Source organism: Phyllostomus discolor, chromosome 2, assembly GCF_004126475.2.
Source record: "Phyllostomus discolor isolate MPI-MPIP mPhyDis1 chromosome 2, mPhyDis1.pri.v3, whole genome shotgun sequence".
Classification (NCBI taxonomy): Eukaryota; Metazoa; Chordata; class Mammalia; order Chiroptera; family Phyllostomidae; genus Phyllostomus; species Phyllostomus discolor.
In genome coordinates this window covers 197,134,258-197,152,892 of record NC_040904.2, presented here as the reverse complement: position 1 = coordinate 197,152,892, position 18,635 = coordinate 197,134,258, and the positions used below count along the sequence as shown (strand labels likewise).

The window sequence follows — 18,635 nt, the reverse complement described above, 5'->3', positions numbered from 1 at the left end:
TCCCCCATAGCATTTCTAATAGAATTTACCTGGCCCCCAACTAATTGTAAAAGCCCATCTAAATCTTAAAAGACATTGAACAAAACCCCACAAAACATTCCTTCATTCTGAAATCAAAGGCTGCTTGACAGATTACAAAATGAGTTCTACTAGTTTTTGCCTTTATTCATTTTCCCAGGTTCTTGCCCATAGTTGTTGTGTTAATAGTTTTAACAGCATATTAGAAGTTCTATATTGTTAATAATACTTTTGCTTTTTTCTAAAATTATTTAAGTTAATAGGTACTAAGAAATTGGCACTGGTATGATGCCTTTTTCCCTAAATGAGATTTTAAGAAGTTATTTTAGGTGTGGGAAGGAAAAAATCCTCCTGATGACATCACTGTTCTAAGATGTAGCCTCTAATATTTTAGGATTCTCTTGGGAGTTCTGCTCCCTGCTCTGCCACTGATTTGCGTTCTGACCTTAGAAAAGTTTAAGTATAAAAAGATAAGTATAAAATGAAATTATGAAAAGACTTAACTGAGATCAAATGAAGAGCAGAGGTGGAGTGGATGGGATGGCTATTAGCAATGGTTCTAGTCACTCAACACAGTGACCAGGTAGCAATCTTGTTTGAAAGGAATTTCAAATCAGTTAGCTGTATACTGAGATAGTTGCTTATATAGTATTGTAAGAAACTCAAAGTCTGTCTATACACAACAACTGCAACAAGAATAAAATGATATTTGCCAGTCTTCTCTTGCTTTATATCTTGCAGCTGAAGAAATTGTGACTTTTATAGAGGAGAAAAGAAGCTAATTTAGTATTTTAAGTCAAGGAAGTCTTAGATATACTGAAAGAAACATCTTAAAATCAGAATGTCTTACTTTATTGCCATCATATACAAGCAAATCTGAAACCAAATGATGCATTTAACCTAGGATAACTCAGAGAATTCAGCCAAATAAATGTATGTGTTGGGTAGACATCACTTTTAAAAGCTCAGTAATCAGAAATAATTCTTAAAGCCCATTGGAAACAAAGAATAAATAAGAAACAGTTCTATACAATTAAATAAAAGTAGAAAACAATCTTATAACTTGGAAATAGTATGATCATATCTGAATGTAATCTTCATAAGCCTTCTGGGCATTACAATTTTCAGTTCAATGCTATTTGCATTTTTATGGCAGACATATTTTTTACAGTCATCAGAGGAAAGATAAAGTGCCTGATGTACAGAAAAGAGGAAGCTAGTAGAATTAATCTTGTGAAAATATAAGACATTCAAAACCCATTTAGCTTTATAATGCATGTTGAAATTCTAATTTTAGAAGTATATCTTCAAGTAGTCTTGATAGAAGAACTATAGTGGAAGATAAGAAATGGCAGTGTTAAAGATATGTTTTTAAAAAGTATCATAACTCTCACAGAAATAAAAAAGAAACATGTATCAACAATTTTACTTAACTCATTATTATGATGGACCAGTAAGACATTATAAAGTGTTCAGAGGAAAATTCAAAGAACCATACATACATACATAGGCAAATTAAAAATGCAAAAATATATTTACAAACTGATGCAAAACAGGTCGATATGAAAGGCAATAATCAATTACATTCTTACCAGGCACAACTGATTTGCATTTCTACAGATGAATTATTTGCATTAATATTAATTTTTTACAACTTGGAGAGTCATGCAATAGTTCCATGATAATAACAGGTAGGGATAACCCAGAAGAATGTGCTAAACAAAACACTGTAATCTTTGAGGTAGGGGAGGATTTCAAAGTCTTTTATAACTTTTCCCAACAGAAAGAATATTACACATTAATTAGGGAAATATGCAAAGAAAGGATATTCTGATAATGAGGTTTCCAAAAAGATGTTACATTTGAACTTTTACACCTGTGGTTATAATAAAAATAATCTCTAACCCTGAACTCACAAAAAGAAAGAGAAAGACTTACTTTGTCCTAGGAGATCATTACTCTGAAGGGTAATAGAATCCTACCTAAAATTACTCAAGAACCTAAAATTTAAACTGAAGTGCTCACTAAGAAAAAACATACTGTTGAGCCAATAGTATATTTTAAAACAATGGGAATATTTTAAAACCTTCTTTTACTTAACTTTAAAAAGTAAGATTATTTTATTAACAATACCATGAAACTCAAAACTGCAATTTCTTTGAAAGGCCCAAGTGATGTTCTCCTCTCCCATGGAGCAGTTTCTGCTTTCCTTTCTACTAATGGGTTGGCTTGGAGTAGGGAGGGTGTTGCTTTTGTTATATTATGTGTTGATTTTGACTACTTATCTAATGTTCACAAAGGGGCCCACAATGAATATTGAAAGATAAACCACAAAACTTGATTTGAGTTCTTAGTTCTAGTTGTAATACTACAAAATAAAGGTCTTTAAGCAATTTGGGAATTAAGGCCCATAATTAGGATTAGGCAGATTTGGTAGGATTTGGAAACTTTGTATGTGGGTATGCCTGCTTCTTTATTGGTGCATAATGCCACAGATAAACCATCATTTAGATATATAAATAAAAGCTTTGGGGCATACAAAATTTTATACATGAAAAAAATGGAAATAAACCAGTAACCCAAATCTAAAAAGTTACCTAAATTATTAGGTTATGTTCAATGCTCTCACCATGCTCTGTAACCGAAATGAAAACTGATTGTAAAGGCAGTTTAACTACTTTTACTATCCATACCAGATCATATCTAATAGGGAGAGTAAATAACATACTGGCCGTGCTGTTGGCAAAGAACAAATCTCTAATTAGAATTCATTTACATTCCTGTTATCATCTCCTTTTGTAAATGTCTTCAGTGGTGTTTCTGATAAGTAGGGCTTGAAGTGGCCCAGAAATGCCCCGGGAGGCATCCGAGTGGCCAGTGCACAGGTAGGTTTTACACTGAACCAATGAGAATCTAAAAGGATCCTCTGTCCCTCCATGCCCCAAACTTATTTATGCCAGGTGTGGGAAATGGGGATCAGTCTTTCTGTATTTACCTATCCCCAAAGCTCCTAGGTTTCTCCCAGAGGAATGGGACTAATAATCTACTCAAGAACACAACACTCTTGAAAGAAATGGCTCACTGTGAGTCCAAACCAGACTTTGTCCTGAAGAGCTCTTCAAGGACAAATTGGTTTGGAACCAATTTTATTTAGGTAAGGCCCTGAAGAGCCTTGGCCAAAGTGGATCCCTCAAAAATCTTACACCCCAAGGTCTTATAAGAGCACAGTTTAGGGGTTAAGATGGTGGCTTGAGGCAGACTGTTAAAATTCAAATAGCTCCACCACTTTCTGACTTTGTGATCTTAGGCAAATTTGTTAAACACTTCCCCTAAGACATTCCCTTTCCCTCCACCAAGAAATCACTTCCTTGTCTAGGTAACTCAAGTCCAATTCTATTATTGAGAACCAATGGCAATAATCCTTACAGATATGTTTGTTGCTAATATCAATAATGTAAGGATACTCCCCTTCTGAGTGGAAGTGCATTCTTGTAGGGAGCTCCTGGACCTAAAAACACCATTCAGATGCTAAAGAGATAAATCCCTACAAGAATAATTTCAGGCATCTGCTAGCTGGGAAGAGAGAAGTCTCAAAGTACTGGCCAATGTTAATTCTTTAATCATAATTGCTACTGCTCTATATCTGTTTTTATCTTATTGCCCATGCTTTGTGACAAGTGTTTTTTCAAGTGTTCAAGTGCAGACCAATGAATAGATGGCAGAGCTTTTCAATTGCTTGCATTCTTGTTATATATATTATTGGACAAAGCTTTGGACTACTCAGCCTTCAACCTATTTTGCCCCATTCTGACAGTCTGCTTCAAGCCCCATTCTCTACCAAACTTAATGATTATGCTTCATATTCACCAATGAGCTCCCTCTTCTGTTAAATTGAAACATGCAGACCTTTAAAAAGGAAAAGGAATATTTTGTTCGTAAATGAAAAGACATGTTTTTCTTACAGTGCTTTCTATTCAAAGGTTTGTGCTCTAGCATTGTTGTGCATGTTTTTGTCCTGCATAAGAGGAGCAGGTTCTAACAGGCTAGCTTGTTATTATAATTTATCTCTTTTTGTGCTTAAGAAGTTTATTCTTTTAAAAGTTAATCCTTTTCTCTAAAAGGGACATACTATCTCCTTACAAATTAATCAGTTTTTGCCGTCACATTCTGCCTTAAATTTCTTCAGAGCATCGTTCTACTTCTAAATTATTGGTCATAGCTAAATGCAGCTGCCTTTAAGAAAGCATTTTCCTTTGGCTCATAGAGTAGGGATTGTTTGTATCCTCTTTACAGAAACATTTTTTGAAGTTCCAGTGATGATATGAAATAAGATTTTTTTTACTTTATATATTTTTTATTTTTCAATTACAGTTGGCACACAATATTACATTAATATCAGGTGTCCAACCCAGTTAGACGGTAATCAATTAAAATCATGTGTGCATAAACAATAATGATATAGCAACACAGGAAATTCCCCTATTTATGAAATGCAAGGCTTTCTAAATACTTAGCTATAAAATCTTCCTTTTCCCCACAAACTTTCATCAGAATTTTTAGTTGGACATAATTACTAGTTGTTCCTTTCTTCCTTGGAATGCAATTGAGAAGCAAATTTTATCACACATTCCTAAAAGAATTCAGTCAATGTACCACCTCCAGAGCTCTAACCAGATTAATGTTTTTTTTTCTTTGGTAATTCCATTATAGTGACTATCTGGTGATCATCCCTAGATGGTGAAGTATACCTCTGTTTGGAAGACAGGAGCTAGAATATTTAGTCTACTATTTCTTTAGTCACAAGCAATGGAAAAAAACGCAGTATATAAGGAAGAAAACAGAAAAATCAGAAAGAATAGAACTTCATTTAGGCATAGTTAGTATTGACGAATGAAAGTCCGTCTTCAGAAACTATCTATTAACATTTTTTTTCATTTATGTCACAAGTAGTACCTGCAAGAAAGAGGAGATATTGTCCTATCCCTCTTGTATGATTTTTGGATGGTCTGGAAATGTTCTGTATTGGTAAGATGGTAACAGGACGCAGAGTTAGAACATTTAAGTAGTCTCTGGCAGCTCAGAAAGGATTATGGGTAGTTGCCTACAACCAAGCAGTATTCACAGAAAAGGAAACCTTAAAATCACAGAACCTTAAGATTAGAAGGACCCTCAAAGTTGTCTAAGCCAATCTCCCATTTAATGTTTAAATATTCTACATCTTGATAAGCGATTGTTCAACCCATTTGCCTGACACTGTCAGTGACCGGATTTTCACAACTCCATAATTGCTGACTACTGGAAGGCCTTCTGTTCCCAAAGGAACAACAGTAAAAAAGCAGCTTTTCTAGGCAAGACTGTGTATCTTCCAATCATGTATTTCAAAGATAGTAATTTCCTCACTTTGCTCCCCACCTAGATTCCTGTGTCTGTACCCTCAAATATTCAATATAAAGAAATGGTATATTTCTCTTCTTTACTTACTTGGCTATAATATATCTGTCACCAAAATGTACAGCTATTAATGAGCTTGCTGTTTCAATAATGCTTTAAATTTGTATGAGTCCCTCCCTGTAAGATAAATATGCTAAAAATGATTTGCAAGTAGGTTAATATTAGTAACTAATAAAAGTGTTAGATATAAGTAGGAAAAACTTTTATATCAACAGAATAAGGCACTTTTAGTATAATAGAGCAGCTATAAAACTCAGAGAATACCCCAAATGCCAAGGTATACCTCTTAGATAACTAGGAGTTCTAGATTTATTGTTAGATTTCTCATTTTCTAATTAGATAGCCAGACACCACTCCTCTCCAAATAAGCCTTAAGTATATAATCCCATTTTCTTGCCTTTTTTCTAGTTTATATTTGTGTACCAAACAAGAGCTATTAAAGTTCCCTTTATTTGTTTTTTTTTTCAATGAAGACCTAGTTTTACTTGCACATTTTTCACGAGCATCAAATAGTGGGTGATCTTTCAAGCTTGAACAGTAACAGTTGTATCGCTGAGGAAGGATTTCTTGTTTCAAATGATCTAGGTAATAATTTACAGCTATTTTGGATAATACTGAAAATGACAACTCCTTGAATCTTTTTGTGTGCAGAAAAATTTGCTGGGCTGGCATCTTTCAGACCCTGGGAGGTTTATCCCAATTCTCAGCATGTGGGAAACAAGGGAATGCTCTGAAATCCTTACTCCAGAGGGAACTGACCTGTCCACATTATCTTGTGATACATGTGAATGTTTGATGAGATTTTCCTAAATGTCTGTGGCCTCCTAAGGCCTGGAGTTTGCATCTAGGGCTAACCTATGAATCCAGTGAAATTACTTACAGGCTGTGGGAATTCTAAGACCAAACCTAAAAAATTGACCCATAATGATAGTTTAGCTCCTCTAGCAGCACTTTGTAGCATCTATCTTTATGTAATACTCTATCCATGGCTGTTGAAAGTTATAAAGGATGTCTAAAGGCAGTAAATAAGAATTAACAACCTTTTAAAATTCTAAACATTACCAGAAGATACACATGGGTACCACTGGCTGTTGGAAAGTATAAGCTGAGGTATAAAAACAAAGTGTGTGTGTATGTATACATATATATACACATACATATATGGATAAGAAAGGAAGAAGGGGAAGAAAGACAATAACAGACTATGTATTGGTGGGAAATTATATGACTTTTTATTATTTTAAACTTTATATTAAGTCTTTTTTTGTTTTCTTTTTAAATTTTATTTTTCAATTACAGTTTACACATTCGATATTATTTTGTATTAGTTTCAGGTATAGAGAATAGTGCTTAGACAATCGTGTACTTTACAAAGTGGTCCCACTGATATTTCAAGTACCCACCTGGCACCATACCTATTTATTATAATGTTATTGACTATATTTCCTATGCTATACTTGACATCCCCAGGACTATTTTGTAACTACCAATTTGTACTTCTTAATCCCTTCACCTTTTTCACCCAGTCCCCCACCCCGCCCCATCCCTGCCTCTGGCCTCCTAGCACCACACCTTGGTTCATTTTGTTTCCTATTCCTGGTTACTTTCTTCCCTTCCATCAGAAATACTGTCCATCTTCAAAGACAAGCTCAAAATCTAACCTGTCTCATAAAGCCCTCCAGAACTGCCAACCTATAGTGATTTTTGCAACTTTTGAATTCCAACATAATTTTGTTTCTTAGGGACTTACTTACTGTCCAGTTACCTGTAATATTTTTCTATGCAAATCTTTTTTCTTCTTCTATAATACACTTTTCTTAAAAACAAATTGTATTTTATGATGCTTTGTGTACCAAACATTGCCTAACATAGTGCCTACTCAGTAAATAATTTTTGACTGGTTGATATAATTTATTACCTTTATGCTGAGTTACATTTAATACTGTTTCTGAAGAAAAAAAACATCTCATAGATACAAATTTGGGAACTCCATTCTGAGCTACTTGACAAAACTTTCATTTGTACAGTCATGACATCATGTGTCAGTAAGTGCAACTCGGTTCTGGAATTCATGGCAATCTTTAGTTATTAGGAAGTTTTCAAGATGATCCAAAGTATTACTTTATAGAAATTTAGTGAGATAATACAAAAATATTAAAATGCTCATAAAAGTCTCAGAGCCCAGAGAATTCTACTCTAGTATTCCTCCTTGTGAGAAATACTATTTTAATAAACCCTCAACTATTCTGAACTGTGGATTAAAGGAAAATACCCAGTTGTTATGACAAAGTACATTCAAAGTCTTAAAAATATGCATATATTTTGCCATGTAATTTTACTTCTAGAAGACACATTTTAATAAATAATTAAAGATGTACACAAATACCTCCAAAGATATTCATTATAGCATTAAAATATAATACATAAAAATATCCCCAAAGTAGGTGAATGAATGTCATATGGCTAAAGCCAACTAATGAGATAAGATTGTGGAAAGAATGTTCTTTCCTAGCATCATTTGTGCTCGTAGCTCTTACTTATTTTTGTTTTTAGGTCCATGGGAAATGTATGTGTAAACACAACACAGCAGGCACTCACTGTCAACATTGTGCACCATTATACAATGACCGCCCCTGGCAGGCAGCTGATGGCAAAACAGGATCTCCTAATGAGTGCACAAGTAAGTACCAAGCCCACAAGACTCAAAGCCTTCTTAATAAAGTAAACTTATCTGTGGATTTCTTGTTGTCTCTGGAAACATAATATAAAGTGGTGGGTGACAGACACAGTAACCTACACAAACAGCCCATATCACTGCCCACTGTGACCTCAACCATTGGAAACAGTTGCTGCTTGCCAAGTTGCCAATGTGACTCTTTTGCCAAGAATGAATTGCCCATTTGTCTGGCCACTTTTCAGGACCTAAGCACCCTTCTTTGATAATTTGACATCATAAAAATGCGGCTAGACACAAAAGCAACTAGCATTATGGTGTACAATTACTCTTGTAGCTGAATTAATGAATTATAATCATGCAAATAACTATTTTAAACATATTTCTCAAACAACCCTATAATGTAGGTGGTGTTAATCCCATTTTAGAGAACAGGAAATTGAAGTTTAGTAAGATTAAGTAAATTACCAAAATTAGTAAGTAATAGAGTTAGGACTTGGTTCCAAGTCCTCAAACTCCATATGAAGTACTTTTTTCCCCATAATACGATAATATTACTTGAAAGGACAAATCAAATTTGAAATTGTACCAGTTAGTCAAGAAGGAGACTGCATTACCAGGGTTAACTTTGGGTTTAAGTTTTGAAATTATATAGGAGGATAAAAAATATGGGAATATGAACCATTTCTTTTATAATTCAAAATGTTCAGAGAAATTCACATGCCCATAACAATGTTTATACACACAAACTTCAATTTTACTAGGCTTTACAGGCAAACACTGTGGGTAAATTTGTGAGAAGTGCCTTCTCATACATAATTTGGAAGCATAACTAATTTATCTTAGTTTCTAGGAAATGTAAAGGATTTCCTCTAAGCATAAATCTTAAATTATCTTATACTATGCTTTTTCAAGATTATGAATCTGGTCAAAATATCATAACACATCAAGGAAACAATGAAAAACAATAGCACAAACATTCTCAAACACAGTTGACCTCTACAAAAAAAGTCTGGAATCTTATTCTAAATCACTCATCAAGAGAATCTAAAGAATTTCTCCTAAATTCCTAGAATGCCATTGTGGCCCTTTCCAGAGAAACCAGCTGCATATCTAAACACATATAGAACACAGAGACTTGTCACTTGGTGCTATTGACTGTTAATCTTAGAAATGCCTTTGAGAAACTGGTTACATAAGAAACACTCCTGGCATCTTCTATAAGAAAACTGAGGCTTCTATAAGAGAATACTTTGAACTCACCAGTGCAACAATAGCTGATGAACAGAAAAATAAATCAATCTACCTGCCAAGTTACTAACTATTGTCAACCAGAAGCTTCCTTCTAGACTCATTAGTGAGCCTAAATTCAGGCCTGTATCTGCAATACGAATTATCATTTTCAAGTAATGCTTGACAATCTAGGGTTTTCTAAGTAAGGCCATAGGACCCACAGTGATAACAGTGGTCCTTGGGAAGCAGCAGGAATGGAAATGGTGATGTATTACCATTAAAGAGAGAAAAAAAATTGGTGGCCACTCAAATAGTCTTTCCAAAATAAGTGTGAACTCCAGTTGCTAACTGTAACTGGAAGTAACTGTAATATCTCTATGTAAGTAGATAAATCTACATTTGATCAAACTTATTTTTTAATTAAAAATGTAATATGTCAATTACCCATATATCTCAAAATTCAATAGAGAAACACTAAAAGTATACACAAAAAATAACTTTAAAGAAAGAAAGTAGTAACCTATTAAAGTTGAGAGGAAACAGGGTAAAAGGGGATGGGAGACTATAGAGTTCTCAATGTATAGCTTTTTATATTGTTTTGATTCTTGTGTCCTGTGCAAATGTACACTATTCAAAACACCAAAACTGAACTTAAGACATTTTAACTGAATATTAGAAAACTGACTACTTTATATTTTTGATTATTTGTTTTTCATCCGTGCTTCCTTTTTCAGCCTGCAAGTGCAATGGCCATGCCAATACCTGTCACTTTGACATCAATGTGTGGGAGGCATCGGGGAATCGTAGTGGCGGTGTCTGCAATGACTGTCAGCACAACACAGAAGGTCAGCACTGCCAGCGATGTAAGCCAGGTTTCTACCGGGACCTCCGGAGACCCTTCTCTGCTCCAGATGCTTGCAAATGTAAGTGAATTCATGGTTACTTAAAAAAAAAAAAAAGGGAGGGGGGGTTGTGATTTGTACAACAGAGATGTTTTCATCCTTCATGTGCTGGCCCAAGGAAGAGATGTCATGAACTTCCACAGAATACACTCACACACATCAGTTTATTTCTTGATTGATAAGGTGCAAGAATTTTCAACTTGTTAGTTAGGTAAAAACAGTGTAATATTCATAAAGGTAATTCTCCTTTTTCACTCTCCATGAATTAAAATTACTTCCTGCAGCACCACATTTTGGAAAACAAGATAACTAGTATAAAAGAAAGAATGATAAAGAGGGAGATATACTTTATCTAAGACAAAATATATCAGTAGAGTATAGGTAATAAATGGGCTGAAATTAATGAAATAAAGAGTGGTTACCTGCATGTGGGTCATTCTAGCTTTCATAGCCAGAGTGAACTTGAACACCTGTTTCGGTTTCAATATGAATGTGCTTTGGTTGACACTGCTCTAATGTACCCCTGCATCGTAAACAAGTTTAGAACATAATAAATCCCTACCCTCCCCCAAAATACTAAATTTATATAGAATGGATTCTGCTTTTTTTTGTTGGTATAACTCTAAAGTATTTATTTGGGGGAAAAAAGTAGAATTTTAAAATATCTGTCCAATTATCTTCTGAAATGTGACTGTAAAAGGTATATATAAAAGTTAAGTCAATATCCAATGTGGGTGAATAGCTTGTCAAACTACATGAGTATTTACATGTCTCTTAAGTCAGAAATTATTAGAGGGCAAAACCACTCAAGACTGTTAATGGAGATTGATGAACATGCCCTTCCTTCCCCTACTGAGGACTCCATGTTCTAGCTCAAAACAGTGACAGGAAGGGAGCAATACAATGGGAAATAATCATTTCAAATCTTGTTGGTTTTTTTTTAATTTAAAGGAACAAATCTATTGCTCTTGAAAAATACATATTTTTAATATTAGGAGATATCTACATGAAAATTTGAGCGGGCTTATTTGTTACAAACTTTCTCTCTTAAATTATGGAAGATAGATTGTGGCACAGCTCACTTTCAATGTTAAGCCCCAAATTTGGATGTCATATTTCTCAAGGTTCTATTTTACTCCTGCTCCTGTGTATACTCAGACTTGAAGCTAGAAACTAATAGTAATAATTCACATTGCTAATCTCTTCTAGTTAACAAATACTTAGATGCACCAAGGAGGGATTTATGAAAACAACTGATACCAATTTAATCCTTCTAGCATAGTTTGTAGGAGGTAGATGTATCTCCTTTTCTTCTCCAGGCAGCTCCCTGGTTGACTGGTAGACTGCCCGAGGAAGGCCTATATCTCTGCTCACTTTATGACTCTTCCAGCATCCGTCTGGGGCAGAGATGCCTGTGTCTGTTCACTTCCCTAGCATGGTTTTTCTTATTAGCACCTTTCTGGTTCTTCTTTTCCCTTTTCTGAGCCAGAGTAGATCCCAACACTTATTAGCACATTCAGCTCTTCTCTCTAGCTAAATATTCTCTATAATATATTGTATAATTGGCAGTGTTTTTTGGCAACATTTTCACTATTACTTAGCAACATTTTCATATCATTAACTATCTCCTTGGCAGATCTACCCCCATGTCACCTCTAGAGTTATTAATGCTGGTAATAAAATTTTGACAAGTTAATGTACTTAATATTTACTAAGTACCTATAATGTATCAGATTTCATGCTAGGTGCTGATACAGATTTGCTATAGCCACAACTTTTCTCCTCATTAGTTCCCACTTTACTTTTATGAGGAAGAGAGTATCAAGAAAACAAGTTGATATTTTTAAAAATTTAAACTATCTCAGTGTGTGGTTCCATCAACAACATGTACAATGTTATTCAAAATAACAATTTTATTACATTTATTTTACCGTGCTCACCAAGGCAGAAAAGTAACCTGCTACTCAGTGTGTGCTTCAGAGAGCAATCCCACTGGCATCATCTGATTAGAAAACTCAGAACTTCTGACCCAGACTTACTGAGTCAAATGTGCACTTTAACAAAATTCCCAGGTGATTGTATCATATGGAAGTTTGAGAATGCTGCAGAATGTTTTTCAATAACAGTTAAATGCATTTTAGCACTTGCTGTAAAGGTTGATTCTTAAAAATTAACCAGAACATCCTATCATTCCCTGAGCATTGAATTAACAAAGGTTTGCGTTTCTACCTGTGTATATAGACTTAGAATTTTTTTAAATTGAATAACATCAGGATTTCCTGAGGGAAAAGAAATAGAAATCTGGATAAATATGTTTCTGTACTATAGCACTTTCCAAAAGTTGATCCACGAAACACTAATTCCATGAGATGTTAATAGGAATTGGTATAAAGGGAAATTTTTCTATGGCCTGAAAATTCAGGAAATGGTAAATTAATCAAAGGTTTCTTTACTTCAGGATTTCTCAGAGCCTTCTATATGCTAATGTTTATTACAAACTTCCCACAGAGCTCGGAGGTACATCTCTGAAATTTAACCAGAGAATGCTTTTCTTACAGAGAACATCGTGTGGGACCAGTGTTACTACAGAACACACTGGGAAATGTTGCTATCATATTGTGGCCATATCTATATGAGGACTTCACTTGGGAAGCCATGTTCTAGAAGATTCCTTTTTCACTTGTTACTTTTTTCCAAGTGCTAGATCCCACAACTGTATATCAAGGAAATAATAAATCTTATATTTCTATCAGTGAAATATTTACAAACATAATATTAACATAATATTAACAAACATAAGCCTAGACAATCTACAGCCACATATCAGCAATGACATATGAAAACATGTCTCTCCATTATTTCCTAGTTTATGTCTCCTCAGCAGCCCACACAAAGTTTACGGGAAGCATATAAACTACATATTCAGTTTAGATCAGGAGACGTTTATTGAGTGTCTTTTCCGTGACAGGTACTGTGATAAGCACCAGTCTGTAAACATAAAAGGTCTTCCGTAAAAGATCTTACACTCTAGATGAGGAGAAATTTATAGTAACAGGCCATTTCAATACACTGTGGTAATGGTAATGATATAGTAGTAATAGCTGACATTTATTGAGTTCCTACTATTTTCCATTCACCATACAAAGGGCTATATATGCATTGATTCATTTAACTTTCACAAAAGCACTTTGATGTAGGTTCTACTGTTATCCTCACTATAAAAGGAAAGTGCCATGAAAGAGATATGTTGGGTACCTGAGGGACAGTGTGCGGTGGGATGAAGGCAGTTAAGGGGAGACTTTCTTGATAAGATGCTTCCAACACTTTGGTGGCTGTTTTATTTTTTCATCTAAAGGACCGAAACAAAATTTGTCCCACTTTCTTTTTCTTTTATTTTAAAGATTTGATTTATTTATTTTTAAAGAGAGGGGAAGGGAGGGAGAAAGAGAAGGAGAGAAACATTGATGTGCGAGAGATACATTGATCAGTTGCATCTCGTATGTCCCCAGTTGGGGACCTGGCTTGCCTGGCCTGGCCCGCAACCCAGGCACGTGCCCCAACTGGGGAACAAACTGGCGACCTTTCAGTTCACAGGTCCACACTCCATCCACTGAGCCACACCAGCCAGGGCTGCCCTACTTTCTAATCAATGATTGCCTTTGTTGCCTTTAAGGAGTTGATCTAGAAAATGGAATGAATTGATGTTATTCAATCTATTGCACATTCAATAGAATACTTACCTAGGTACATCATTCATTCAACAAATATTAGTGACACTAATCTGGACACTGTTCACAGTTAGGCAGCTAGCTCACTGCCAAATAAACCAAGGATTTATTGGCCTCATTCATGTTCCAGGCTATATTTTCCCTCCCACTATCCTGATAAGCACTCTGCTATTATCCTTATGTGTACACTTAATTGATGGTCATACATTTATTAAACCTAAATTTAAGAAAAGACCATGAACCAAATCTACTAGCCAATAGATTTATTCCTGTAAGCAATTAAACCATCTCTGTTCTCACTTCCTCTTTATTTCAACTGTAAACAGAGTCAACTGTGAGACCCAAATAATCAACTACACATTTCCATTGCTAAGAAATCACTTCTGAGGATTCCAAAGATGTTGTTTGTTTTTTTAAGACTACTGGAGATCATTGAAACTAAATTTATTTCTACAACTCAGAGGAAGAATTTTGAAAGGACAGTGCATTTAAGGTCTGTGAACACAAGGGACTCTGTGAAACCTGCTCAGCTGAATCTAGGGCCAAGAGCAGAAATCAAGACTAAAACTGGCTAGTCACTAAGGTACAGAAATAAAATGGACAATATAATTATCACTATGTACCTTAGTACTTAGGTACATAGTACTTAGCTACTAAGTATCAATAAGGTACTTGGAGGAATGCTTTGTCTGTTCTAAAAGAGAAGTCAGTCTTTTTTAGAGTAACTTCTTTGAAATCTCTAAAGTCACTATGTGCCTTTGGTATCCTATAGCCTAAGTAGATTTTCCTTTAGCAGGCACATTATTAAATGTGAGAATAACCCTAATAGACAGTGGCATGTTGACTCTCTGGGCGGGGGGGGGGGGGGGGGGGGGGGGGGAGCCCTGATTTGTAGCATCGGCCAATTTTTGTGGTTTAAATATTCCCACCATGCCAGTTTCAAGCTACCCAATCACTGTCTTTTATGAAGAATTCAGTGACTCAGATAGACTCTAAACCAAAAGTGGAGTGGTTTCTCTCCTTTGAACAAAGTCTTGCCCTCACAGCCCCTTCTCTGGTCTAAGCGCTTCTCTCTTGTCAAACCTGCATGTGGATTCAGACTCACTTGAGAGCTCTTATTGAAAATATGAAATCTCAGAGTCCTGACACTGATTTTCCAAATCAGAATCTCCAACAGGGATGGGGGCCTAAATCTGTATTTTTTAAAGCATCATTGGAGATTCTGATTCAGCTCTTTGGTTTCCTGGCCAGCATGTGAAAACCAGTACACATATCACTACTGTTTTCAGTGTGAGCTCTATTTACTTTCCTCTTTGATGAAAGATTTTGAATTAATAATCATCCATAATTTAACCTACTTACTGAATTAGCCATAACTGACAGAGAATCCTGAAGGATTACTAAAGCTCTGGCTAGGACATGTTTTTTTCCTGACACAATGAAAGATATGAATGCTGGTAAGAATGACCCGCTTAAGAATGCCTAACTTAGAACCTCTGCTTTTCTCCAAGAAATTTCTGGCAGAATTCTAAGATGTCTATTTTTCATGTAAAAATGTCACAATAAACACCTAGCAATTCCATTCAGAGAATGTCCTCTTATTTATAATATATAAATTTATTTACCATAAATCTCATACTTTTAAGTGAATTATTATAATACAGCTATAATTTATAATGAAATTCGTTTACTACTACATTGACAGTTTACTTCCATATTTTCATAATTCAAAACATAGCATTAAACTATAAGGATGTTATTGTGTTTGATTTACATAATCATAGAATCTAGTTCTTCATAAAGTGCCTCTTCCCTTCCCCTCCATAACATTTAACAAAAGATACATTGAATGTTAGACAGATGGGAAATTGATTGGATATGGAATATAACAGCTATTCCATGACATCAAATTTCCTACAGAGAATTTTCCTTACTTTTGTAGAACACATGGTTTGAAACAGATGTTTGAAGAAAATTCTGTATAAAACAGTATTAGTTCTCTATTTAGGAAACAGCCAGTTAGTGACTATACAATACATTTATTGACCTTTATGTCAAGACATATTTTATAGTCTCTCTCTATATTTAAAGAGAAGTTTTAATAGAAAACTTTTCAGCAAATAGAAAAGAAAGCAGAATTCATTCCTTGTCAAAGTAAACAACCTCTTGAAAACCTGACATGCCCTTCCTTCCTGGCTGGTGGGCCAAAGTAAATGCAGTCAACTGCCTTTTAGTAGAGACTGAATAAAAATAACTTTGGTCCCCCTGCCTTAAAACCCAAACCAAGTGTTTACCAAGATAATGTCTGGTTACTTGGTTACTGTTACCCTAACTAGCCAGCTCTCTTTGTAAAGAAAGAGTGCTAACATCCATCCAAGTTTTTTTTCTTCTTTCTGGCTTGGGTGAGAACTGCTTAGCTGATGGAAATAAAAGTGCTTTGAATAGGTGACTATTTTGCCACAGATATGACCTTCTCATGATGCTCCCAAGAAGAATCTTTATGTTTGACTGTATGCTCATACCTTTATTTAACAATTATTTCATTTTACCTCTACAAGGACTTTTTTTTCCCTTCAAATTATCTTAGAAGTAAAAATTTTAAATTAATAAAGTCCATAATACCTAACCACAGGGACACATTCAGGATGCATAAGTACCTTCCATTCCTTTCACTCTGATGCCTGTGTTCTGGTCTGCCTCAGAAAAGGATTTTTCTCAAGGGTCATAGACATTTCTTCCAGTAATGAACTTTCCCTTTCAAACTATAGTTTTAGAAAGCCACATGAATTCATTTTATGTCATATAAACACATAGACATCTTTGTTTTGTATTGAAAGTAACTGTGAATGATTCCAGCATAGAATCAATATGAAGCAACTGTTTTTGAAAAGCAAACTTTAAACAGACTAGTGACTCAGCAATAATAGTTGGAATACTCTAATCTCAGCTTTTTAAAGTCTAATATATAAAACAAGAGGGTTAAGAAGTAAAAAAGACAGAGAAAATATATATAACATAATGTAATAATCAGAGTAAGACTATCTTTTTAAAATATTAATAACATATATTAAAACTCACCCAAAAAGAAGAAATTTTATGAATTGGTGTATAATGAAAGTCAGATTGGGGAAGAGAAGTAGGAGAGGTTATGAAATTCTTTAAAATATTTCCAAAAGAGAAAGTGTAATTCACTGAATAAATAAATAATATGTCATTTTGCATTTGATGAGGCCCAGAATTAAAAAATCAAGCAAATAATTATAAAATATTAAAATCCTTAGAAAGTCTGGGCAAAATTAGATGGGGTATAAAAAAGAGAGCCAGCATTTGTTGAGTGGCTACTAGGGGCTAGACATTGTACTGGGCAATTTACATAAGTTATCTCATTTAGCAACTTTTATGAGTTAGGTGGTACCTTTTATACTTTATAAATGAGGACACTGAGGCTTAAATCAATTATATAGTTTGTTCAAGTTCGTGCAGCTGATCAGAGGCAGGGCTGGGATTTAAACCCAGCTTAGTCTGACCTCAAGGACTTTGAGCCAAAGACCTACAAAGATCCAAATAACTTGATTCTACACTGTGACCTAGTTGATGAAAACAAAAATGCATTAACAAAGATGGAAATAATCAGGCATATATATTAGAGCCAAAAATAATTTTTTTAAAGAACTTAGATTTTAAAAATATATATTGGTTTGGGTTTGAGTAAGTCCCTGCTTACTGAGCAAGAGTCATGTAAAGTTTGAACATTAAAGAACTGCATTTATCTTAAGGATTTTTTAGTACAAGAAAGGTGGGGGTTACTGGAGAGTATTCCAGACAGAGCAACAAAATAATTAAGAAAAGAGACTGATGGATAGATATAAAATGGATAAATATTCTCAGATCAACTAGGAAACTTCTTGGCAAGAATATAACTTTCTACACATACTCAAAAGGTATAAGGCTATATAGGGAGTGACAAAAAATAATGTACTTCCCTAGAACAAAGAGTCATAATTGGATATAATTGGATAAAAGTGAGAAAAGGAATTTCAGATTCATTAATGTAACAAAAAAAAATTCTGCTACCAGTGAGAGGCATTTATAGGTGGAGAATATCTCCTACAGAGTTAGAATAAAAAAACTTTTATTACAAACAATAAATAATAAAACTTGACTAAGTGAAGCAATAGATGTAGAAAATAGTCTCATGGTCATGTAGGGAACAAGATTAAGAATAATCTGTTCTACTTGAACATTTTCATTTTCTATAGATTTGTTGTTTTGCTTGTTTTTTTTTTCTGTTTCTAGTATCTTAGTATTGCAAATGCTGTGGTGCTAAGATACTAAAAACTTATAAAATCAATAGACTAAAACTTTTAGAAGGTTCATTAAAATGTGAAATCATTTCATTGTTTTTGGTTATTGAGAAGTTTGTTCATTCATTCATTCATTCAACAAAGATGAAATGAGTCCCTAAAGTGAGTCAGTTATGGTTCTAGGTTTTGAGGATACACAGTTGAAAAGATATGGTTCCTTCTTTCTAGGCCTTCACACTGTACTATAGAAATAGCAGTGAGGCAAAAAGAAAAAAAAATCATAAAGAGATTACATTGGAAGCCAGAAGACTATCAATCATTAAGA

The 18,635-nt window shown here is 34.5% G+C and overlaps 1 protein-coding gene across 2 annotated transcripts in view; it reads left to right on the top strand.

Moving 5' to 3' along the window:
- The window catches only part of NTN4 (netrin 4), a 98,144-nt gene that overhangs the window by 54,471 nt on the left and 25,038 nt on the right, over nucleotides 1–18,635 (top strand). For both annotated transcript variants that reach the window (XM_036019436.1, XM_028531633.2), the window contains exons 4-5: nucleotides 8,023–8,149; nucleotides 10,111–10,299. In XM_036019436.1, coding sequence (XP_035875329.1) covers nucleotides 8,023–8,149; nucleotides 10,111–10,299 — 316 coding nt within the window. The remainder of the gene's footprint in view (nucleotides 1–8,022; nucleotides 8,150–10,110; nucleotides 10,300–18,635) is intronic.